Source organism: Nymphaea colorata, chromosome 2 (assembly GCF_008831285.2).
Source record: "Nymphaea colorata isolate Beijing-Zhang1983 chromosome 2, ASM883128v2, whole genome shotgun sequence".
Taxonomy (NCBI): Eukaryota; Viridiplantae; Streptophyta; class Magnoliopsida; order Nymphaeales; family Nymphaeaceae; genus Nymphaea; species Nymphaea colorata.
In genome coordinates, this window is record NC_045139.1 from 17,865,850 (window position 1) to 17,892,843 (window position 26,994).

At 38.3% G+C, this 26,994-nt stretch overlaps 1 protein-coding gene across 3 annotated transcripts in view; it reads right to left on the reverse strand.

Moving 5' to 3' along the window:
- LOC116248188 (BURP domain-containing protein 5-like) overlaps positions 1-19,202 on the reverse strand; it is a 50,342-nt gene extending 31,140 nt beyond the window's left edge. The window contains exons 1-3 of one of the 3 annotated variants that reach the window (XM_031618768.2): positions 19,053-19,202; positions 17,584-17,695; positions 16,105-17,148 (exon numbers count right to left, since the gene is read on the reverse strand). In XM_031618768.2, coding sequence (XP_031474628.1) covers positions 16,352-17,148; positions 17,584-17,695; positions 19,053-19,100 — 957 coding nt within the window. In that variant the 5' untranslated portion in view covers positions 19,101-19,202 and the 3' untranslated portion in view covers positions 16,105-16,351. Of the gene's footprint in view, positions 1-16,104; positions 17,149-17,583; positions 17,696-19,052 lie in introns of those variants that run through there. The other 2 variants (XM_050076041.1, XM_050076039.1) reach the window with 2 other exon arrangements.
- Positions 19,203-26,994: the final 7,792 nt, after the last annotated feature.

Genomic DNA, 26,994 nt, shown 5'->3' on the forward strand with positions numbered 1-26,994 from the left:
GGTGGGATACTCTCATACCTTTCTGCCTTATACACTTCAAAAATTTACAATAATACGAACCCAACCAGTGGCTCGATTGAGCATAGGCGCAACCATACAATAAGGTGGTAAGGCGGCTCAGACTCAGGAGATTTAAGATTTGAATCTCATAGCTGATGTGCTACTCATACAGTAGCAAACATGACACTTGAGTTGAAAAATATATCATAGGTTTACTCAAGCCCTGAAACAAGCAAGAACGTTAAATGTATAAGGGTATAGTTTTCGGCATTTTATACCGAAAGTTAGTTCCCCCTAAATGAACAATTTTTTTTTTTGAAAAAAAAAGCACACCAAGGCACATGTAGAGGGCACATTGGGTGTTATGTGCATGACATGGGTAGTTGAGAAAGCCTTCCTTGTTGCATGCCATATGGGGGATGGACTTGCAAACCTGCCTTACTTTGGATACATGTGGGCTTGTGTGGACAAATTACATATATAAATATGTTAGTACCCCATAAACTCAATAAAAAAGTATCACATTGTTATTTTAAATATTAAATAATTTGTTTGGATATTTAATCATTTACTAATATTATTGGACATAGTAAACGAATGAACTTAACTTTAATTTTCCTTCATAAAAGTCATTTCTTGTGATCACGTTAACCTAAGCTTAAGTTAGTAAGATCCTAGGCTCAGCGTCAGATGACTTCTTTTTATGAAGTAAAATTAAGTATTTTTTTAACGATAAGAAAAGGCCAGATGTATCTTCTGTCATCACGAATTTAAGTCTATTTTTTGAAAATTTCCTTCTTTTCAATTACTAGAATTCCTTTGTGGAAAAAAAAGAGAGGAGATTCCAAGGGCCCCCAAGCCTTACTAGAAAAACACCATTCAAATCACTTGCATGCTTGCAGCTGCTTCGTGGAAGTTTAGGCCTAAGTTTGAAGGAGTTTTACTCTATTTCGGTTTCGAGAGATTTATTAATTGCTTCTTTTACCTAATTTCAGAGGAGACCATGCCGTCCAAATTAAGCGACTCTCCAAACGTAAAGAACTGCTATGTATTGCACATGTGTTTGTTAAAGCACTGCAATTTTTTCCACCTGAAGATTGTGCATTTGGTCAACATGAAATCAAAGACATGAAGAGAGAGAGAGAGAGAGATCCCACTGAAAGAAGATGACTATGAAGTCTTTCGGCTGGAGGTGGTTTGCTGAACAGCACGACTAAGATGGGGAAAGAGATTTACCAAGGGATGAAGTTGGCCATGGTAGTATCTAGCTAGAGTGTAGTGCGTTAATAAGAGAGAAATATTTTAATTTCCTTCCCACTTTGCCGGTGGAGGGAGTACTCAAGAAGATTGGTGCAATTATCGGCCAAAGATTGTATGGTTCTCCTTTCTCTCAGATTCCCTCTTTTCATTCATCTATCGGCTGATGTAGGGTCTGCTTCCCTTGTTTTTTTCCTAATAATTAGCGTTACTTCTTTTGTACATTAGGTTCCGAAAGGTTGCTCTGGGATTTGCCTCAATTGATATTAAGATCCCTACTTGACTTGCACATAAGCTTTTCAAAGACCCCACGGAAGTCAGCATGATGGATTTTTAGAAATTAAGCCAAACTTATCTGGAGATTTTCGGCAGCTAATTTTTTTTACAAAAATCTTCATTTCTTTTTTTTAAAAAAAGTTGTTATCTTTGAATAACACTGTCGTCAGGTCAGTCCCGTTAATTGTAAGCCAGAAACTGGCCATTTTAGTTACGAGGTATGTGCTCTTTTTTTTATTTTTTTGTTTGTTAGTGCAATTTTTATGTTCATCGTGGTGCAAGCGTACCCCGCCTTAAAGAACGCCGCCTTTGTCCTTGAAGAACGCCGCCTTAAAGAACGCCGCCTTAAAGAACGCCGCCTTTGTCTTTAAAGAACGCCGCCTTTGTACGTTAATGCTAACGGACAAAGAACGCCGCCATTGTCCTTTCTCCAAGCTTGATTCCTCCTCCTTTCTAAATAATCCACAAGTAGGAGCTGCAAATGAAGAGAAGCTCTGCGTTTCAGTCGATTTACGTATTTTAAGCGTCTAGCGTGGCCTTTTGCCTCAATTGGCTGATAAAATAAACGCTGACATATACTGTGAAAAAAAGGATTTACCATCCCATTTTACTCATATAAAAGTACTCTTCCTATATCATATGGAACCTTTTAATTCCTTAGCTGTTCTTTACGTTCAATACCACTGCATATCCATATGCAATGTTTAGACATGAAAATAAATATGCACAGATAGTAAGGTCCACATCTAACCTACTTTTGTTATATACATATTTTGTTATATATATGAAGCGGCAGACAGCTGAGTGACTGTACTTCATTCTCATGGGAGAAGAGAAAATAAAAGGAACAAGCAGGACTGGTGTTGTTACAAACAACCCTATGCCCGTCATCTTTCTTTACCTTACATATTGGCAAAAAAATATTGCCCAAAAACAAAACTTGTTGGCATACACATTGGTGCAAGCCAGAGCTAGAGGAACCCTATAGATTTAGACTTGGGATTAAAGCGCTGGCCGAGTCCTCCAACAAGGACCCGCGTGGAGGTCGACACTCAGGACCAAAAGGAAGTGTACATGAAGAGGTCCACACGTAGGACGAAGGGACAAAGACAGCACAGGTTCAGCCATTCGTAGAGCTAGTTTAGTCATTTTGGATCCAATCATGATGTTTGGATCTTTTATTATATTTTGAATCCAAATTCTATCTTATTGATTCATTTCCTATTTGTTTTGGGTGGAGGTATAAATACCTCTCGTGCGAAAATTAGGCCTTTTTTAGTTTTTAGAGAATAAAAAACCAACGTGAGTTAGAGGGAAGAGATTATTTTGTTCTTGATTACACTCTGCTCTTAGGCTCTGTTTCTTCCTTGTTCATAAACGAGTAAGTTAGCAACTGAAGATCATTCGTTTTGAGATGTGACGCCGCAAAGTCGACCATGAACTCCAAGGATGTATCGCAGGGTCTGGTCTCGCCCCTGTTCGCCTCCTTCTCGCAATCCTCGAGCGTTTGCTTCCCGATTGATGCATCTGCGGAGTTGGGGTCCATGGACAAGTGTTTGAGGATGTAAGTGAACTTGGAACTTGAGAAGGGGAAGGCCTGTGCATCTTTGCGAGGCAGCAGCGTCGGCCAACCGCTGCTCTCTTGCTCCTTTTCACAGAGTCCAGCTTCTTAGTCTTGCTGCCTGGCTTCAAGTTCTCTTCCAAGAAGAAGAAATTAACCTCATCGTCTTCCTTTAGTTGATCTAGTGTTCTTCCACGCTTGTAGCTATGCTATAGCCTATAGATAGTATAATGGACAAAGTGCAGCCTTGGTAGCATACTGCCTTGCGAAGGATGATCGAAGCCTGAATGGAACATTCATCAGAAAATTTATGAACTAATTGTAATGAATAAATGTACGTAGGCAGTGGAATGCAAGACTGAAACCATTTAATCTGTGCACCTTGTGTAACTTCAAATAATATTGGCATATGATAAAAGCCGGAAATCATTAAATGGTCGAACCAATACCCAGGATACAAGGTCAATTAATCTTGAAAATATTTCTTTCATGCCATTTTCTTTATATAAGATTAGTTTACACATTTTTCTTTCAACCATCGGTTCAAAAAAAAAAAAAAAAAAATCAATGGTTTATATTGCTCTTTATCCGTCTAGCATCTGAATGTCTAGAATATATAGCTTCCTTTGTTTTTAAACCTTGTCTTTCCCATTTAAGAAATCACCTGTCGGCAAAAAGGCTTGGAGGGACTTCGGCTTATCTTCATGCTGCGGCGCTGCGAATGAAGAGGGAAACTCGATCAGAGAAATCTTTGAATGTCAAAGGCTTTTCAACCTTGCGGCCTCCTCTGTAGACCTAAGCCACAGAGCATACCACTGAACCGGCGACGCGTAGCCCAGGAAATAATATTCATATGCTACTTTGAAAAATATACACTGAAACCATTGCCAGCTATTTAATAATATGCGATTTTTTGATGTGAGCCGTATTTTTTGTCCGTAAATGGCTGCTCAAGAGAAAAAATTATATACCATTTTAATGCCTCCCATTTATAGGCCAAATTCTTGGGCAGCCCCTTCTCCGATCTTGCATTAAGGGGAATGCCACACTCAGAATGTATTTGTTTAAAACGGGGACAGTGAGACCATGGGATGTTATTCACATCTTGATTTTTAACAAGGATAGTTTGATGGAGTCGAAGCTGCCTGAAGAAAGCCAAAGCCCTCCCTCCTTGCTTCTGCCTTTGGGGACGTGCATGGCTGTTTTAGTATGCGTGCAGATGAGCCTACGATACACCCATGAATAAGAATATCATGCTTGCCACCATTTATAATAAAATGAGAGTAACATCTACAAGGATGAAACTGACGGCATGCATGCTGTTAATATGCCCACCAACCTGATCAGCTATACTGAGTTCACTGGGGCAAATTTACTTAGATACTTTACTTGGAAGATATATGAATTGTGATCTTCATGTCTTTGATCCATGGATCTAGGGGTGAGAAAACAAATATCAAGTCTGCAGTTTGTTAGAAGAATGAATTCAAAGAGAATCCACGCACATACCATGCCCTAGTTAAATCAAAGACATGGAGAGAATGAGAGTCCTCCCACTGACTTCCAATGGTTATGCTATGGAGTGAAGGGCATATAGAAGAAAGGCTACATTCACAATGTGGGTAATTAGCTCCACCTATCCGTCACATGACGAACCCTCAAGGGAAACGGGGATGCCATTTCTACGCGATTTGTCAAAGAAAAAGGTGTTCTAAAAGCCATGGCTAACCCTGGGGGTGTGGCACAGCTGATGGGGTTAGCAACTGGTAGGCAGCCAAATCTTAGTGCTGTGAAAACCAACAAATTCTACGACCATGAGAAGGGGGGAAAAGGAAACAGCTCGAGTGCGCAACGGGTGAGGAAGAACAAGAGAGTAAAGAAATTGGCCATGGTAGCAGCTAGCTTGCTAGAGTGAAGGGCTTTGATAAGAGACAAGTATCTTACATTCTTTCCCACTTCGCCGGTAGAGGGAGTACTAGCGACCTCTTTATAAGCAGCCTTTTGAAAGCTAATGTACAAAAAAGGTAGCGCTTATTATTGGGAAAAAAAAAAGAAAAAAAAATAAAGCATGGAAAAAAAGAACCAGACAATCTGTGGCCGTCAATTGCACCAATCTTCTATTGGGGGTCTGCTTTCCAATAAGCCTACTTTTTTTGTACACAAGTTTTCAAAAGGCTGTTCTGGGATTATGAGCTGACGTGTCTTTTCTAGAACCCTCTAGACAATTATTTTGCATGTTGTGGATATGCCTTTTAGGTTAAAGATTAAGATCTTGATCTGACTTGCACATAAGCTTTTTCTTTTCCTTGATGCATATTTATTGCACTCAACTCAATTTCGGATGAATGGTTTTGGGGGTCTTATGCTCAAACGTGCAACGAAGTCTCTCAGCTGGAGGTGGTGGAAACGGTAACCGATGGATGCGGAAAGAGATTTTCATCTTAATTTCCTTCCCACTTTCCCTGTGAAGGGAGTACTCAAGAAGATTGTTGCAATTATCAGCGAAAGATTGTTTGGTTCTCCTTCCCAATAATTACCGCTACTTCTTTTGTCCATTAGCTTCCAAAAGGTTGCTTTAGGATCATGAGCTGACGTTTTGGAAAAGCCAAATACAATTATTTTGCAGATTCTTCCTTTCTTTTTTGACCATGTGATTAGATGAGATCTAAGGTTTGACTCGATAAAAAAAAAAAGGAAAAGGCCGTATGCATGCAGAGTATGTTGAGCCTCTTGGTAAAATGGGGTAAGTGTTTGGTTCAACTTGAGATTAAATCCTGATCCGACTTGGAAACAGGCTTTTTCAGAGATCCGACGGGAGTGAGGTCGATGGATGTTCTGAAATTAAGCCGAACTTAACGGGAGATTTTCAGAAACTAATTTTTTTTAGAAAAACCTTGATTTCTTTTAAAAATTAACTTGTCACGTCTGAATAATGTGCCTTTAATCACCACGAACAATTTTTTTGCTGTTGTTACAACCGCGCAACTTTTCTGTGGCCCTGGTGGAAGTGAACCCCTGTATGTACATTAATGCTAACTGACAAAAAAACGCCGCCTTTGTCCTTTATTCAATAATTCAATATCGCTGATCGACAAAGAGCGTCGTCTTTGTTCTTTTACCAATTCTGATTCACAGGATCCCGTTTCTTCTCCATCGTCGTAAAGCTAAGCTTTCCCTGTTAAACAGAAGATGGGATACCCTTACCTCTCTTTTATAAGGAAATAAGACTACATCATTTTCCTTTGAACACACGGAGAGAAGAAACGGTGTCCCATCGTATGTTTTGGACTGTACTTCATTTTCCTTTGAACACACAGAGAGAAGAAACGGTGTCCCATCGAAAAGAAAAGGAACAAGCACGACTGGTGCCGTTACAAACCACCGTATGCGCCATCATCTTTCTTTACATTACATATGGACCAAAAGCATATAGATGAAAGACCATATTCACAATGTGTGTAATGAACTCCTAGCATCCGGCACATAACAAACCCTCAAGTCAGACGAGGATGCTATTTCTATGTGATTTGTCAAAGAAAATGGTATTCGAAAAGCCATGGAGGTGTGGCACAACTGGTCAGCTTGGTAACTGGTAGGCAGCCAGTCACTTACTGAAATCTTAGTGCTAAATCCTCGTGAAAATCAACATATTCGGCGACCAAGAGGTGGGGGAATGGTTTAACGTGAGGGTTCTATGCTCCAAGTGAGCTAGCTACAAAGTCTCTCGGCTGGAGATGGGTTCCTCCAAGTAGATAAAAAGGAAACAGCATGACTGAGCGATAGATGAGGAAAGAGAATTTACTCGTGACCTCCTTATAAGCCAGTCACTTGCTGAGAGGACCCGGAGAGTGTTTGGTACAGTTATCGGTCGTTCTTCTTTCTCCATGTCACCTGGATTCCTTCTTTTCAATATTTATCTACTGGCTGGGGCAGGGTCCACTTCCCTTGCTTTTTCCAATAATTAAGGGCTACTTGCTTTGTACATTAGCTTTCAAAAGGTTTCTCATGGGGATCATGAGCTGACGTGCAGGAAAAGCCCTCTTTAGAGCCCTTTTATACAATTATTTTTCAGATTTTTCTTTTCTTGTTTGATCATGTGGGTAGATAAGATATAAAGTTTGATTCGATAGAAAAAAAAAATTAAGCTCTTAATCAACCGAGAGTGGTCTTGAAAGTTGAGCCTCTCAACAAAATAAGGTAAGAGTTTGCCTCAATTTAAGATTAAGATCCCGATGTGACTTGCAGGTAAAGCTTTTCAAAGATCCGATAGTAGTCAGCACGACGGCTTTTTTTTAAAATCAAGCCGAACTTACCAGGAGATTTCCAGCTCCAGAAAGACCATGATTTCTTTGAAAAAATCAGTTATTACCTCAGAGTAATGTACCTTTAATCACCATGATCATTTTTTTTTCTATTCTTCATATGTTTTGTCATACCGCACCTCTTCTCTAAAAAACAAAATAAATAACTAAATAAATAAATAAAACAGTTTTTCGAAAATATTGCAATAAAAAATTGTTTTTCAGAGAAGGAGGTTGCTACCGTAGCAGGTTGCTTTGCTTATAACGTAGCTGACTGAGCTAAGGTCAGCTAAAATCTATATCGTTGGGTGAATAGGAAGAACATTTTTTCATCCTAATGCCCAAGAAGAAAAGTTTTCTTGTTTTGTGGTAAGATAAAATACTCCTCCTACTCACCTAAAGTTTGTGTCATTAGTTTGGTTTTCGTTCTATGATTGCTCCTTTCTAGAAAAAAAAAAAGCCATTTTAGTAAAGAGGGATTTTATTTTTTATTTCCTTGCAATGGCTTATCTTATAATGCAGTATGTGTTCCTTTTTTATTTTCTTTTTTGTTCATTCCTTCTTAGTGCAATTTTAGTCGTGGTGGAAGCGAATCCCTCGTCAAAGAATTATGTGCATTTAGTATCACAGGAAAAAAAAAAAAACAAGTGAATTCATCAACGTGTGGAAAGGAGGATGTCAGTGAAAGTGCATTTTTACCAACGTCTAGGTCAAAGTGTGGATGAAGGTTCCACTTATTGGACGTTTGGAGGCAAACGCCGCTGCAAATCATCCTTAATCCACCCATGCCAGGCAAATGTCATTGAAATTCAGCCTTTACCTATGGCCAAAGTGAATACACCGATAAATAACTATGTTTCATCGACAAGTGTTCATGCTCGCATTGGTGAAGCCGTGAAGGTGCTTTCTAGTGAAGATTGGACGACGTCTTACCAATTTAAGTAGTACCTAGCCGACGAGAACGCCGCCTTTGTCTTCTATTTCTTTTCCATTGTCCTAAAGTTAAAGCTTTCCCAGTTAAAGCCAAGACGGATGCATGCCCCAAGAACTTTCCTTTACGAGAAAATAATGACAAACGTACCTTAAAAATTGATAATAATAAAAAATAGACCTATTTTCACATCAGTAGTAACGTACGTAAGTGCTGCATGCCGCTTTTAAGTAAATTGGATCTACGGATTTACTAAAAATATGTGTTGGAAACAACGTTAATGGTTTGTGCTTACTGCCTTTTTCAATTGCATGAAATTAGAAATTAGTGTCCAGGTGCATTTTCTGAATTTTTTTCATACATATTAGGTTCACCTGTCAATTTTTGACATTTTTTTAGTTTAATTTTTTGAAAGTACATCCTCTGTGTGTGTTTATACATTCTTGCAGTCCTCTTCCAAAAATTTTTCTAATGCTTTTGTTAGTTTTTCTGTGGATTTTAGTCTTCCGTGGTTTGATCCCACAAGCTCCCTTGATTGAAGCTTCCATTGATTTGAGAAATTTTTATTTGTTTGTTCAAGATTGTGGAGTTAGTTGCACTACTTAAAATTTCAACTAAAAGTTGCAAGTTTGTAGTGAACATTTGTTTTAGGAGCATTAATCTTTGTTTAAACTAATGTTTCTCTATTCCATAACTTGTAGATGATTTCAGTGGCTTTGAATGATGTAGCGTTTTCAACACACGCGGTTCTACTGACAGGATTCACAGTTTTGCAAGTTTTAATCTATGAAGTAATTGGATCATCTAACGAAACCTTCTTTTTTTGCTGTCTTCTCTTGGTTTTCGTGCAGTTTTTATAGATGATGGCTTGTTATCAGTTTTAATAGACGATGTTTACAACTTTCTAGCGTTTATGTTGTACATTACAAAGGGTTTTATGTAATAACTCTATTATTGAATGGCTTTAAATATTTTTTCCATGGCTGAATAGAATGTCTATGTGTAGGTGCAGTTTTTGACCATGACAAAAAACGGTCAAAAAATTTTTCCTTGAAAAAATTTTCTTGCCTAACAAACTAGGCATTTTTTCCTCTTCAAAAAAGTTCGAGACCATCAAACATGGTCTGAAACAAGAAGAATGGAATTTTATCCTTCTGTCATTTTTCCAGGGTAAAATTACCTTAAAAAAAGTTTTCCCTCTAAAAAATGGGTGCCATGGCCTAAATCCAGTTCTGATTCATCATCCTGCCTTCTCCATTGTCGTAAAAGCCCACACCTAAATTTCCATTGCAAGTAGATCATCAAAAACGTACCTTAAAATTTGACAATAATAAATACACCTAACCTTGCATGTTATTAGTAACATAGTTAAGTTCTTTAATGGTTAACTCAAGAAGAAAAATTAAATTATTTTTAAAAATTTTAGTTGCCTAGATCAGTGAGTTTTACCGTTTTAAACTCTTAAAAATAGCATGAAATTGAAATAATGGCTAGCCGTACTAATACACTTAGATTTTTCTTGAAGAACCTTCTTAAATTATCAAAAAGTTATCGTGTCATAATGAACATTCTCAAACTAAGAATGTTAGATGGGGAAAGAAAATTTACCAAAGCAGAAAAGAAGAACAAGAAAAGGAAAAAATTGACCATGGTAGCACATAGTTAGAGAGAGATTGGTACGATTATCGGCCAATTATTGCATGGCTTTTCTTTCTCTAAGTCACCCGGATTCCATATTTTCAATATTTATCTACTCGCTGGGAGTAGGGTTCACTTCCCGGCTTGTTCCAATAATTAGCAGCCACTTACATTGTGTGTTAGCTTTCAAAAGGTTTGTCATGGGGTTCACGTGCAGGGAACGGTAGCAAAGAAAAAAAATACGTTGGAGAAGTACTAGTTTAAAAATATTTAAATTTGGTGAGACATTTTGTATGTATATAAGAATAAATATTTAAGATTCTTATTTAAAAATAAAGAACTTTTAAGAGACTAGTGTGAGCAATCTGAAAAAATAAATGTATAAAAATAGTTCACCGGTCACAATGTGGCTATACCATTGACAGGGAAAGCCTTCTTTAGAACACTTTTATACAATTATTTTTTCAGATTTTTCTTTTCTTGTTTGATTTTGTCGGTGGATAAGATCTAAAGTTTCATTCCATAGAAAAAAAAAATGTCTTTAAAAAAAATGTCTTTAATCAATTGAGAGAGGCCGCTCAAGAGTAAGATGAGCCTCTTAGCAAAATAAGGTGAGAGTTTGCATCAATTTAAGATTAAGATCCGGATGATCTGACTTGCACGTAAAGCTTTTCAAAGGATCCGATGGTAGTCAGCACGATGGATTTTTGGAAATTATGCCCAAGTTAAGAGAGATTTTCAGAAGCTATTTTTTTTAGAAATATCATGACTTCTTTAACAAAAATCAGTTGTTACCTCAGAATAATATGCCTTTAATCACCATGATCATTTTTTCTATTCTTATGATATCTTCATATGTTTTGTAGCCAAAGTTACCGCGAGATTTTCATAAGCTAAATTTTTTAGAATGATCACGATTTCTTTAAAAAAATCAGTTGTTACATAAAATAATGTGTCTTTAATCACCATGATCATTTTTTCTATTCTTACGATATCTTCATATAAAGATTGGTGCATCTGTTTAGAACCTTTCTGGACATAAGCTCGTAGATCTGACAATCAAGTTGAAAGATATATGGCAGGTCCGCTTCACTTGCTTTTTTTTCTTTCCAATAAATAGCGCTACTTATTTTGTAAATTAGCTTTCAAAAGGTTGCTTTGGGATGATGGGCTGACGTGTGGGGAAAGCCTTGTCTAGCACCCTCTACACAATTATTTTGCAGATTTTTCTTTGTCTTTTTTTACGATGAAGTTAGATGGGAGCTAAGGTTTGATTCGACTAAAAAGAATAAGAAGCGTTTGATCAACTGAAAGAGCCCGTAAGTTGACCCTCTCGGCAAAACGGGGCAAGTGTTTGCCTCAATTTGAGATTAAGATGCCGACCTGACTTGCAAATAAGCTTTTCAAAGATCCCACGGAAGTCAGCATGATGGAATTTTAGAAATTAAGCGGAACTTACCGGGAGATTCTGGGAAGCTAATTTTTTTTTTTTTGACAAAAATCTTGATTTCATTAAAAAAAAAAGTTGTTATCTCTGAATAATGTGCCTTTAATTGCCACGAACATTTTTTATATTCTTACGATATGCTCATAGTTTTGTCATGTAATGGTTGATGCATTTGGTTACCTCACTAAAAAATCAAAAAAGAAAGAAAGGCAAAAGATAATTTGAAAAGTACTGCAATAACAATATTGTTTTTAGAAAGGCCGAGGTCGCCTACATCATAGTTGCTTGAGTTAAGGCGAGCAGGGAGAGTATTTGGTTCTACCATCTAAAAAATTATGTGGTAAAATGAAATACTCTTTCAATTCACTTGATGTGTTGTCAGTTTCGTTAATTTAAGCGATAAACTCGCCATTTTAGTCAAGAGAGTTCTCTTTTTTTTGTCCGTGCAAAGGAATATATATAATGCAATGTACCTTCTCCTTTTTTATTTTCTTGTTTCTGAGTGCAATTTTCTTGTTCGAAGTGGTGGAAGCGAACCCCGCCATGAAGCATTATGTACATTAATGCTAACCAACAAAGAACGCTGCATTTGAAGTTTGTCCTTTATCCAGTTACTGCTAACCGACGAAAGAACGCTGCCTTTGTCCTCTCTCCAATTTTGGTTCATCCTCGTTTCTAAATAATCCACAAGTAGGAGTTTCAAATGAAGACAAGTTATGGTTTCAGTCGAATTAGGTATTTGAAGCGTGTAGTATGGCTTTTTTCCTCAATTCGCTGATAAAATAAACGCTGACATATACTGTGAAAAAAAGGATTTGCATCCCATTTTACCCATATAAATGTACTCTTGCTGTCATATGGAACCTTTTAATTCATCCGCTGCTCTTTACGTTTAATGCGACTGATCACACATTTATGGGCATAGACACAGATTAATAAATCATGCAAAGATGCTTGGTTACATATACCTTGCACGCTACTGTTTTCCTAAATTACTCTTACTACTTACCAAGAAGCCTATGTCATAAATTCTATCAGTTGGATTCTTGTAAGTTTCAGAATTCTCTCTTTAACAGTTAAAACAAGAAAAGGGTTAAAGGGGGAAACTGGCCATTTTGGTTAGGAGGGAATTTTTTCCTCTGGCAAACGCGTATTTATAGTGCAATATATGTGCTGTTTTTTATTTTCTTGTTTATTTTCTAGTTTTTCGAAAATTTTCTTGTTCAACGCAACATATGTGCCCTCCTCAAAGCATTACGTACATAATGCTAACCGACACTAAAGCCGCCTTTATTCTTTTTCCAGTTCTGATTCATCCTCCTTTCTTCTCCATCGTCCTAAAAGCCAAAAGCCCGGACCTTAATTTCCCTTGCAAGGAAATAATCAGAAACGTACCTTAAACATTGACAATAATAAAAAAAAATACACCTAACTTTTCGTATTATTAGCAACATAGTTAAGTTCTTTTATGATTAATCCAAGAAGAATTTTTTTTTTTAATTTTAATTGCATAGATCAGTAAGTTTTGCCGTTTTAAACTCTAAAAAATAGCATGAAATTGAAATATTGCCTAGCAGTACTAATACACTTAGATATTTCTTGAAGAACATTCCTAAATTATCAAAAAGTTGTCGTGTCATAATGTCATTATCTTAAATATTAATAGAAAACTAATTTTTTTGGATATAATATTTAATCAGTGTATCGGTTGCATTGGGCAAATTAGAACTTAGATGAGAAACCAAATCTCAAACCTGCGTATGTTAGATGAATGAATTCATCAAGGAAAATCCACGCACATAAAAATATAAGATGCAGTGTAATCAGGCAGCACATTAGCCATGGCTTTTCTACCTGTAAAATTGTATCTAAGCCATCCTCATATATATATATATATATATATAGAAACCATTGGACGGTGTTGAGTTATAAAGGATGAAGCGTGCACATTTTTTTTCATTTGTATGTGCACTCAGTGATGTATTTTTTTCCTCGAAATTGTGCATTTGGGAAACGAGAAATCAAAGACATGGATAGCAGGAGAGCGCAGCATTTGACATACGTGCTACAGCTGTGGGGTTAGCAATTGGTAGGCAGGCAATCACTTATGCAAATTTTTGTACTCAATCTTTCTTAAAGAAAGCCAACATGTGTCCGCGGGATAATGGTTTAGGGGTTTGTACGCCCCAAATGAGCTGCCAAGTCGTTCAGCTGGAGATGGGTTCCTCCACGTAAGATAAAAAGGAAACGGCAAGATTCAACAAACCAGAGCACAAAAGCACAAAGGGAAGAAATTGTCCATGGCTGCAACTAGCTAGAGCGAAGGGAGTACTGGTAACCCCTTTATAAGCCGGCCACTTGAATAAGGCTGGGCATCGAGCCGAGCCGCCGGCAGGCCGGCCCGGCCAGGTATGGGCCGGGAAAATCCTGGCCCGGCAGCGGCCCTGTCGGCCCGACTACCGGGCTCCCTTTGACCCTCCTCCTTCCCGTCCCCTCCCTCTTCCCGTCTCTCCTTCCCCCTTCCCGTCTCTCTCCCCCTTCCCCTTCCCAGTTCCCTCTTTCGAAGGATTCGTGGGACGGCGATTGCTCTCTCCATGATCTCCCCATCCCCATCATCCCTATCCTTGGAACTCTTCTCGGATTGCTGTCGCTTCCCCGAATTCCCACTCCCACCCTTCGTGGATGCCTTATGCAATCCAGGGTTCTCAAGGGTCTGCTCTAAGTAATCATACTCATCAAAATCCATCAACCAGCAAAGAAACAGAAGAAAAGGGAAAGCTCGTAGACGGAAACCCTCTTTCCGGCCTAGCACACACACACCTTAGCTCCTTTTGGGCGTGTAGGTGCCCTGTGGGGCGCAAGCAACAGACTGAGAGGATGAAGGAAAGGAGCAGATGGTGGATAGTCCACCTCCTAGATTGCGGCTGCTGCTCTTCACTTCCCGGTACTTCCGACGTCCACTCTTCCCAAACAACCGACTAAACCCATCGCGGCAGGTCGACGCCGCCTTCCTCGGGCGGGACCGCAACGGCTGGCGAGGCGAGGCTGGCAAGGCCGAAGTCCACGATGCAGGCGTTGCCGAAGCGGTCAAGGTCGACAGGCAGGAGGAGGGAGGTCACCGGGCCGGGCCTAATTTTTGGTGGCCAGGCCCGGTACCCAACCGGGCCCGGCCCGGCAATATTATCGGGCCGGTTCTAGGCCGGGCTGGCAGGCCAGCCCGATACCCACCCCCTGCCTGTCAATTATTGTATGGTTCTTCTTTCTCTATGTCATATGGATTCTTTCCTTTCAATATTTATCTATTGGCTGGAGCAGGATCCTTTTCCCTTGTTTTTTTCAATAATTAGCCGCTACTTATTTTGTACATTTGCTTTTTAAAGGTTGCTCATGGGGATTATGAGCTGGCGTGTAGGGAAAGCCTTTTTTAGAACCTTTTTATACAATTATTTTTCAGATTTTTCATGTAGGTAGATAAGATCTAAAGTTTGATTCGCGAGAAAAAAAAGTTAAGCCTTGAATAAACTGAGAGAGGTCTTCAAAGTTGAGCCTCTCCACAAAATAAGGTAAGAGTTTGCCTCAATTTAAGATTAAGGTCCCGATGTGACTTGCAGGTAAAGCTTTTCAAAGATCCAACAGTAGTCAGCACGACCGACTTTTAGAAATTAAGCCGAACTTACCGAGAGATTTCCAGAAGCTAAATTTTTTAGAAAGATCATGATTTCTTTAAAAAAATCAGTTGTCACCTCAGAGTAATTTACGGAAGTTTCCTAATGTTATACAGAGTCTGTCCCACGTGACCACAGAAAAGTTTCCTAATGTTATACAGAGTCTGTCCCACATGACCACAGAAAAGAAGCGGGATTTTCAGTTTACAAAGGTAATAGTGTAAGGTCCATGCTTACGCATAGCAGGAACCATAGACACCATACAACCACTATAAATAAAAAAAAAATGAGAGAAACGCCTCTGTTGCAGGTTGTGAAGGCCAATGACGAACTGTTTCCTTTTGCTGGCTGACCTCTTTCATGGGCAACAAGTTACAGGGAAAAGCTGCCACCCTTATCATGATGTGGACAGCACTTCAACTTTCTATCTCTCTAGATCGCCAAGTTACTTACATTCCTTTGTTGGAAAGTGTTAGCCTCCTGCTAACGTAACTGATTGCAGAGAAAGGGTCATCAGAGAAAGGAACACCCTACCCAAGCCCTAACTCACGCATACCAGTCCCTAAAGTCTTTCCTTCATGGAAGGTAAAACACTGAATATTCGTAATGTTTTGCCACTCAGGTCCTTCGATCAGGTGTCAAGTTATTGCACACACTTTATGAAATTACACCTCCAGAGGTCAATTTTGAAAGCTTTTCTGGAAGAACTAGTAAACGGACTTCAACATCATAGACCAAACTTAGAAACCAAAGATTCTTCAATCGCTTTGTAAAAAATTTTATAACCCAGTTTTTCAAAAATTTCAACATGTTTAGTCCACTGAATTTCCAATCCCTGTAAATTCTATGTACTGGATGGCGCAAACCCAGTTTCTTGTCGTCCGAACACACAGAAACGAAGTTTGGGTGGCAAAACAAGGTTTTGCCAATCGTTTGAGGGTGGCATCCAAACACAGTCTTAAGCGATTGCACTTCACTTTCCTCGGAGGAGAGAAGAGAAGAGTAGAGAAAAGAAAAGAGAAAAAGGCTGGTACTAACTGCAAGCAAGCAGGACTTATTGCAATTAAATAACCCCTATGCTCCGGCATCTTCCTTCAGATTTACATCGTAGGTAAACCCAAACTTGAGGACATACACATACAACAGGAAATTAAAGATACAGTAGTACAACCTAGATACTAGCATCACCATTGCACACACACACACACTAGGCGCTAAGAAAGCATATTGGCAGCAAAAACACACAGGGGATTACACCACCTGCATGGGGATATCTTAAGAAGCAGAGTTGGGAACAAACGCAAAGTGACCATGAGAAAGGAAGTGGCAAACAGGAGTTCCTGGCTTGATTCCTAGCACCAGCATAGAGGGATGGTTCGGGTTCCACGAAGAGGTGTCGGTGTGGCACGTTGCCCCTGCACTCATTCTGCTGCCATCTTCTTCAGCAACCAAAGGAACAACGTAATATTTGCTTTTGACAGGCGTGTGGCAGTGGAACACTGCATAGGGATATGACTCAATGTGGCACACCACCGCTTGTGCGGAGGGCAGTTCAACCACACCAGGTTGAACTGTGTACACTCTGCTTTTGGGGTCCCTTTCTTCCTTGTTCACGAATGAGTAGGTTAGCAACTGAAGATCATTTGTTTTGAGCTGTGACACTGCAAAGTCGACCACGGATTCCAAGGATGTAGCGCAGTATCTAGTCTCGCCCTTATTCGCTTCCATTTCGCAATCCTCGAGCGTGTGCTTCACTATTGATGCATCGGCTGAGTTGGGATCCAGGGAGAAGCGTTTCAGGATATCAGCAAGCTTGGAAGAAGAGAAGGGGATGCCCTGTGCTTCTCTTCGAGGCAGTAGGGTTGGCCAGCCGCTGGTCTCCTGCACCTTCTTCACAAAGTCCACCTTCTTAGTCTTGCTGCCTGGCTTCAAGTTCTCTTCCAAGAAGAGGAAATTAGTCTCACGGTCTCCCTTTAGCTGATCTAGTGTTGTTCCAAGTTTGTAGCGATGGTAAGTAATGCAATAGACGAGCATGTTGTCAACATTCTTCCACTGGAAAGGAACATCGATGTCTGAATGCAACATTTATTTCAACGAAGTATGAGATGATTGTAATGAGCAATTATTGTTGCATATAGACACAGTAATGCATGAAACTGTTTTTTATTCGTTTTGAACAATTGCAAATAATGTTGGCATATAAGAAAGGCCAGGCTTCTCAATTGGATCTCGAGCAAGTCCAAGCCTGATTTTTTGTATAGAAGATAGAACATTGGTTGCATCTGGGTTAGGAGGGAAAGAATTCTGAAGGTCACAGAATCGAAGCCAAGTTGTATTTCCGGGAGGATTAAGCTAACAGTACTCCCATAGGAGGAGTGATTTTTGAGGATTGGAACAGGTACTCATGTACCAACAGCGCAGGCATATTTTTGCCTACTGGTAATAAGAGTAAATGATGTATTTAGAAAAAAAAAAAGATTTCTTTTCCCCCCTCTTTTTTGAATCACCTTTTGGCAAGAAAGCATGGAGAGACGTGGGGATGGGGGTTCTGGGCAACAGTTTATTCCAGTAGCCCACCGAACTCATCTCCATGCTTTTGCTGCTGCTCGCACCTACAAGCTGCAAATTCAGGTAAGGATAAAGCGATCAGAAACCACTTAACTCCCCGCTGAGCTGGGGTAGCCCAGCAAATGTTATGCCACTAAAGAAAAAAATGTAATGAAACATTAGTAGCTATGCAATAATACACAACCTTGTTGCCTTTACGTACAAGAGTATATTTAATTCTTGCTATAATGGTCAAAATTTTTGTCACTACGATTTTTATCCATGCTTTATACAAATAGATTGAGGCATTACCGGAGACAGATATATGTCCAAATCATGTATGGAAGAACTTTTCTGGTCCATGGATTTTCATATAGAGATAGAAATCCATGGATGTTTGTCTATGGCATTCAAACGCCCCCTAAAAGGTTGACGAAAGAAAATTTGCCCATTAAGCAATGCCTCCCCTTTAGGAGGCACAAATATTCTCACAGGCCCCTCTTTGATGTGGACTCCGCAGTTAAGAGGTTATTCGTTTAACGTGGAGGGGACAGTGAGATCGTGGGAAATTAATTCCCAAGATTTCATATCTTTGATTTTCAACAAATAACTCAGCTACTTTACTTGAAAGAGACATGACATTGTACTCCTCATGTGTTTAATCCACGAACCTATAGGGTGAAACTTGAAACCTTTCAACCTACAGTTGCCATAACAACGAATTCGAAGTGAACCCCTAAATATAAGATCCAAAGTAATCAAACACCCTACTTTAGCTTTTGCACTTGTACTATGATATCAACTTAGTAGCGTGCACAAGCTATCCTCCATTAGGTCTTCATGCACTCTCCGGCCACATTTTTTACTTTTTGCATTTGGTTTTTGCATTTAGTCAAGATAAAACACTGTTGTTGACATGTGTACCATGAATCCACCTAAGCCTCGAATAGCCTTGGAACTCGGGAGCAGGAAAGGGAGGAGGGGCAGGAAAGTGAGGAGGGCTTTGGCTTCTTCACAGCTTCCACTTGGCTTAAATATGAGAGAGAGAGAGAGTCCTCCCAGTGAAAGGAGATGACTTGCAATGAAGAATTTAGGAAAGGAAGTGATGGGCATATGGAAGAAGGGCTACATTCTCGATGATTGTGGGTAATTAGCTCCTAGCATCTGTTTCATGGCAAACCCTCAAGTGAGACGGGGATTCTATTTCTCTTGAGTTCTTGCTGTTGGAAAAGGCATGGCCATTTGACGGGTGTGATACAACAGTGCCAGTCCCTTGTCCAAATGACTGCACTTATCAAAATGCAGGAGAATGGTTTTGGGGGTCTTATGCCCCAAATGCGCTATCAAGTCTCTCAGCTAGAGGTGGTTTCCTCCAAGTAAACTAAAAAGGAAATGGCATGGCTAAGCAATAGACGGGAAAGAGATTTACCATAAGAGCAGAGAGGAACAACAAGAAGAAGGGGAAGAAATTTGCCATGGTAGTAGCGATTTCCTTCCCAGTTTGCCAGTAGAGGGTCAGGAGCTATTTATAAGCCCTAGCTACCTGCTGGGCGGACCCGCTAGGAGGAGAGTGGTGCAAGTATCGGCCAAAGACTGTATGGTCCTCCATGTTGCCAGATTCCTTCTCTCTGTTCATGTATGATTATTTATCTATTGGCTGGCAGAGGTAGAGTCCGTTTCCCTTGTTCGCTTCCAATAATTACCACTTCTTTTGTCCATTCGCCTTTGCAAGGTAACTGCTCGGGGATCATGGGATGAGTGTAGGGAAACCTTCGTTTAGAACCCTTCGTACAATTATTTTGCATGTTCTGAGTTTTACTTTTCTTTTCTTTTCTTGCGGATATGTGGGTAGATTAGATATACAATTTGATTTAATAAAAACGAAAAATTTAAGCTTTTAGAGCTGTTTGGCACGAGGAATAGTATGTAAATGTAGCATAACGTATGTGCTTTTTTTTTTTTTTCTGTTTTTTATTGTTTGTCTAAATTTTCTTCTAACTTTTATGTGGTCGTGGTGGAGCCGACAAGAGTGCAATGCATGTGGACTCCTCAAAGCATTAGGTACAGTAGTGCTAACAGACACGAAAGCCGCCTTTGTCCTTTATCCAGTTCTGTTTCATCCTCCTTTCTTCTCCGTTGTCGTAAAAGCCCACACCTTATTAAGTTTCCTTGAAATCATAAGAAACGTACCTTAAAAATTGACAATAATAAAAAAATACACCAAATTTTTCATATTACTAGTAACATAGTTAAGTTCTTTTATGGTTAGTCCAAGAAGAAAAATAAGACTATTTTTTTAAATTTTCATTGCATGGATCAGTAAGTTTTGCCGTTCTAAACTTTAAAAAATAGCATGAAATTAAAATGTTTCCTAGCAGTACTAATACACTGAGATTTTTCTTCAAGAACATTATTAAATTATCAAAAAAAGTTATCGTGTCATAATGAACGTTCTTAAACTAAGAATGTGAGATGGGAAAAGAGAACTTACCAGAGCAGCACAGAGGAATGACAAGAAAGGGATGAAATTGGCCATGGTAGAAGATAGCTAGAGAGAGATCGGTACAACTATAGGCCAATTATTGTATGGTCTTCTTTCTCTCTATCACCCGGATTCCTTCTTTCCAATATTTATCTATGGCTGGGGCAAAGTCCACTTCAGAGGCGGAGCCAGGATTTCGTTTAGGAACGGGCCAAATAATTCAACCTCAAATTTGGATAGGACCAAACTAAACTTAAGTAAAAAAAAAAAAAATACATTGAAAAATTAAAATTTTTTTATTTCCCCCCTCCCTTTGCCCCTGGTCCACTTCCCTTGCATTTTCCAATAATTAGCGGCTACTTACTTTGTACATTAACTTTCAAAAGGTTTCTCATGGGGATCATGAGCTGACCTGCAGGGAAAGCCTGGTTTAGAACCCTTTTATACCATTATTTTTCAGATTTTTATTTTCTTGTTTGATCGTGTGGGAAGATAAGATCGAACGTTTGATTCGATAGAAAAAAAAAATTAAGCCTTTAATAAACTGAGAGAGGCCGCGTCAAGAGTAAGAAAAGCGTCTTAGCGAAATAAGGTAAGAGTTTGCATCAATTTATGATAAAGATCCTCATGATCTGACTTGCACGTAAAGCTTTTCAAAGGATCCGATGGTAGTCAGCACGACGGATTTTTCGGAATTAAGCCCAAGTGACAGGGAGATTTTGAGAAGCTAATTTACCTCAGAATAATGTGCCTTTAATCACCATGATCATTTTTTCTATTCTTACGATATCTTCATATGTTTTGTAGCCGAAGTTACTCGGAGATTTTTAGAAGTTACTTTTCTTCGTATAACGGTCAGTGCATTTGTTTAGAACCTTTCTAGACATAAGCTTGTAGGTCTGACTCAAGTTAAAAGATATATTGTAGGTCTACCCAAGCCCTGATGCAAGCGAGAACATTGGATGTATAAAGGTGTATCTTTGGCGTTTTAGAACAAAATCTAGTTTCCCCTACATGAACATTATATTGGGTGCTATGTGCATAACTAAAGATGGATGCCCGGCTCAACTCGAGCCTGAGAAATGGGTACTGGGACAGCCTGATACCTTATCAGGCTTGTCTGGGTCGGCCAGATTGGGTCCAATAAGGTTTTTTTTTAAATTATTTTAAATATATATATTATTACAAATAATTATATTTATGTGTTATTTATATTACAAAATATTTTTTTATTTTAACTGGGCTGAGTCTGAACTCGAGTTACGAGTGTCGGATTGGGCCTGGGCCAGCCTGATAACTTATCAGGCTTGTGTTGACCAGATTGGGTTCAATAGGTTTTTTTTAATTATTTTAAATATATATATTATTACAAATAATTATATTTATGGGTTATTTTTATTAAAAATATTTTTTATTTTAACAGGGTCTGAACTCGGGTTATGAGTGTCGGATTGGGCCTGGGCAGCAGTCATGAACTTGGCCCGGCTTGATGCCCAGGCCTATGTAGAACATGGGTGGTTGAGAAAGCCTTCCCTGTTGCATGTCATATGAGGGATGGACTTGCAAACCCGCCTACCTCGAATACAAATTACATATATGATTATGTTAGTACCTCATAAAGTCAATAAAAAAGTATCACATTGTTATTTTAAATAAAAATGAAAAAACTAATTTGTTTGGATATAATTGATCGTGCAATAATATTATTGGCAATAGTTAAGAATGAACTTAACGTTAATTTGCCTTTGTAAATGTCATTTTGTTCTTGTGATCACGTTAACCTAAGCTTATGTTAGTAAGATACTAGGGTCAGTGTCAGATGACTGCTTTTTATGAAGCAATATTTGAGTGCCTTCTTAACGATGCAGTGTATCTTTTGTCATCACGAATTTAAGTCTATTTTTTGAAATTTTCCTTCTTTTCAATTACTAGAATTCCTTTGAGAAAAAGAGAGAGATTTCCAGGGCCATGAAGCCTTACTTGCAAAATACCATTCAAATCACTTATGTACCTGCAGCTGCTTGGTGGATTTGAAGTGATTTTGCTCTATTTCGGTTTTGAGGTATTTATTAAATTGCTTCTTTGACTTCATGTTAGAAGAGACCATGCCGTCCAAATTAAGTGACTCTCCCAACGTACCTTAAAGATTGACAATAATAAAAAAAAGCACCTAACTTTTTCATATTAATAGTAACATGGTTAAGTTCTTTTATGGTTATTTCAAGAAGAAAAATAAGATTATTTTTTAAAATTTTAATTGCCTAAATCAGTAAGTTTTACCGTTTTAAACTATAAAAAATTGCATGAAATTGAAATGATGGCTAGCAGCACTAATACACTTAGATTTTTCTTGAAGAACCTTCTTTAGTTATCAAAAAGATATCGTGTCATAATGGACATTCTTAAACTAAGAATGTTAAATGGGAAAAGAGAATTTACCAGAATACAAAGAAAGGACAAGAAAGGGAAAAAATTGGCCATGGCAGCAGATAGTTAGAGAGAAATTGCTACAATTATTGGCCAATTATTGTATGGCTCTTCTTTCTCTATGTGACCCAGATTCCTTATTTTCAATATTTATCGGGTCCACTTCCCTTGCTTTTTCCGATAATTGGCGGCCACTTACTTTGTACATTTGCTTTCAAAAGGTTTCTCAAGGGGATCATGAGCTGACGTGCAGGGAAAGCCTTACTTAGAACCCTTTTATACAATTATTTTTCAGATTTTTATTTCCATGTTTGATCGTGTGGGTAAATATGATCTAAAGTTTGAGTCGGTAGAAAAAAAAAAAAAAGGCTTTAATCAACTGAGAAAGGCCGCTCAAAAGCAATATGAGCCTCTTAGCAAAATAAGGCAAGAGTTTGCATCAATTTAAGATTAAGATCCCGAATATCTGACTTGCACGTGAAGCTTTTCAAAGGATCCGATGGTAGTCAGCACGACCGATTTTTTGAAATTAAGCCCAAGTTACCGGGAGATTTTCAGAAGCTAATTTTTTTAGAAAGATCATGATTTCTTTAAAAAATTCAGTTGTTACCTCAGAATAATGTGCCTTTAACCACCATGATCATTTTTTTTTATATTTCTACGATATCTTCATATGTTTTGTAGTCGAAGTTGCCGGGAGATTTTCATAAGCTAAATTTTTTAGAAAGATCATGATTTCTTTAAAAAAATCAGTTGTTACCTCACAATAATGTGCCTTTAATCACCATGATCATTTTTTTAATTGTTACGATATCTTCATATAACTGTTGGTGCATTTGTTTAGAACCTTTCTTAACATAAGTTCATAGATTTGACACTCGAATTGAAAAGATATATTGTAGGTCAGCTTCACTTGGTTTTTTCCCCGATAAGTAGTGCTAGTTCTTTTGTAAATTAGCTTTTTGTAAATTAGCTTTGAAAAAGTTGCTTTGAGATCATGATCTGACGTGTGAGGAAAGCCTTGTCTAGCACCCTCTATACAATTATTTTGCAGAATTTTCTTGTCTGTTTTGACCATGTGGTTAGATAGGAATAAGAGGCCTTTGATCAACTGAAAGAGGCTGTAAGTTGACCCTCTCGGCAAAACGAGGCAAGTGTTTGCCTCAATTTGAGATTAAGATCCCGACCTGACTTGCAAATAAGCTTTTCATAGATCCCACGGAAGTCACCATGATGGATTTTTAGAAATTAAGCGGAACTAACCGGGAAATTTTGAGAAGCTAATTTTTTTTTTTTTACAAAAACGTTGATTTCATAAAAAAAGTTGTTCATCTCTGAATAGTGTGCCTTTAATCACCAAGAACATTTTTTATAGCCTTATGATATGCTCATATGTTTAGTCATGTAATGTTTGATGCATTTGGTTACTCACTAAAAAATCAAATAAGAAAGAAAAGCAAAAGATAATTTGGAAAATATTGCAATAACAATACTGTTTTTTAGAAAGGACCTCTACCATAGTTGTTTGAGTTAAGGTGATTAGGGAGAATAGTATTTGATTCTACCATCCAACAAAAACTTATGAGTAAAATGAAATACTCTTTCTACTCATTTAAAACTGTGTCATCACTTTGTTCCGTTAATTTTAAGTGAGAAACCCGCCATTTTGGTTGCCGAGAGTTTTTTTTTTTTTTTTTCGTGCAAAGGAATATATAGTATAATGTATGTGTATTTTTTTTTATTTTCTTGTTCCTTAGTACAATTTTCATGCAATGTGGTGGAAGCGAACCCCGCCATAAAGCATTATGTACATTAATGCTAACAGACGAAGAACGCCGCCTTTGTAGACTTGCAGTTTGTCCTTTATCCAGTTACTGCTAACCGACGAAAGAACGCCGCCTTTGTCCTTTCTCCAATTTTGATTCATCCTCGTTCCTAAATAATCCACACAAGGAGCATCAAATGAAGACGAGTTACGCGTTTCTGTCGACTTATAGCATGGCTTTTTTCCTCAATTGGCGGATAAAATAAACGCGGAAAGGATTTGCCATCCCATTTACCCATATAGATGTGCTCTTGCTATCATATGGAATCTTTTAATTCATCCGCTACTCTTTACGTTCAATGTGACTGATCACACATTTATGGGCATGGGCACAGACACAGATTACTAAATCATGCAAAGATCTCTGTTACAGACACCTTGCAAGCTACTGGTTTTCTTAATATCTTTTTTGAGAAGAATCAGAATCTTAGGACACCATGAGATTTTATCTTGTTTTTGTTTTTATGGAAGGACGCAAAGAGTTTGGTGAAATGGGGCAGGCATGCAAGCAGGCATGCATGGTTGAATTTTCATATCACGTCGTGCAAGTCAGAACTGTCATGGCGAAGCTGGTTATGCATGTGTTCTCATGTATCAAATGTCATACGTTATTTTATTGAAAACAAGTGCCCGATTAATGCAAAAAGAAACATTTCATAAGGAAACTTTAAAAAGAAGATTTGGTGATCCGATAAAGGTCAAATGTGTCAGTCCGCATGTGCATATCTTTATAACCAATGTACTTCTTTAACATTTCGTAAGGAAACTGCAAAAAAAAAGATTTGGAGATCTGATAGAGGTAAAATGTGTGAGTCCATATGTGCATATCTTTATCACCAATGTACCACTTTAAGAGTAAAAAAGTGTTTGTGTTTTTTGTCTGTTCATAGCATTATCTTATTATTTTACAAATATTTTATTATCTCATTAACATTATCTTATGCATTCATCTGATATCCTATTATCTCATAAATGTTTTATTATCTCATAAATATAATCTCATATTTATGTTTAGCATCATCCAATACATCTATCTCTTATCTCATTATTTCATAAATCTTTTGTTATCCAATAAACATTACCTTATACTTATATTTAGGGTTATCTTATATATTTGTCTGTTTTCTCATTGTTTCATAAATCTTTTGTTATCTGCTTCATATTATCTCATACTTCTTTGTTATCACAGACACACACATATGCAATGTTTAAACATGAAAGTAAATATGCATATTAATAATATAGTTCATATCTAACTAAATTTGTTATATATGCAAACAGAACTTGCTTTCTCAACCTACAACCTTGCCCAGGCTTTAGCTTTCCATTTAACTTGTTTACAAAAGAGATCTTCCTAAAAACAGCTTAGCGATTGTACTTCACTTTCATGGGAGAAGATGCAATAAAAAGAACAAGCAAGACTGGTGCTGTTACAAACAACCCTATGCTCCGGCATCTTTCTTACCTTATACATTGGCCAAAAAATGTTAAAAAATAAAATAAAACAAAGCATGTTGACATGAACAAGAGGAACCCTATAAATTTAGGCTTGGGATAAAGGCGCTGGCCGAGACCTCCAACAAGGATCCGTGCGGAGGTCGAAACACAGGACCAAAGAAAGTGAACGTGACGAGGTCTCACGTGCAACGAAGGGACAAAGACAGCACAGGTTCAGCCCTTCTTAGGGGTTGTTTAGTCACTTTGGATCCAATCTTGATGTTTGGACCTTTTATTATATTTTGAATCCAAATTCTATCTTATTGATTCATTTCCTATTTTTAGTTTTTAGAGAATGAAAAATCCAACGTGAGTTAGAGGGAAGAGCTTGTTTTGTTATTGATTACACTGTGCTCTTGGGTTCTCTTTCTTCCTTGTTCATAAACGAGTAAGTTAGCAACCGAAGATCATTCGTTTTGAGATGCAACGCCACAAAGTGGACCATGTTCTCCAAGGATGTAGCGCAGAGTCTGGTCTCGCCCCTGTTCGCCTCCTTCTCGCAATCCTCGAGCGTTTGCTTCACGATTGAAGCATCGGCGGAGTTGGGGTCCATGGACAAGTGTTTTGAGGATGTAAGCGAGCTTGGAAGTTGAGAAGGGGAAGGGCTGTGCCTCTTTGCGAGGCAGCAGCGTCGCCAACCGCTGCTCTCTTGCTCCTTTTTCACAAAGTCCAGCTTCTTAGTCTTGCTGTCTGGCGTCAAGTTCTCTTCCAAGAAGAGGAAGTTAACCTCATCGTCTTCCTTACTTGATCTAGTGTTGTTCCATGCTTGTAGCTATGTATTAGGTAGTATAATGGACAAAGTGCAGCCTTGGTAGCATACTTCCCTTGCGAAGGATCATCGAAACTAGATTTATCAGAAAATTTATGAACTAATTGTAATGAATAAATATACGTAGGCAGTGGAATGCAAGACTGAAACCATTTAATTTGTGCACCTTGTATAACTTCAAATAATATTGGCATATGATAAAAGCCGGACCAATACCCATAAATGGTCGAACCAATACCCAGGATACAAGGTCAATTGATCTTGAAAATATTTCTTTCATCGTAGTATTATTTTTACTCTGTTAGGATTAAGCTAACGCTACTCCAATAGAAAGAGTGATTTTTGAAGATGATAAGAAGCAAGGATGTTCC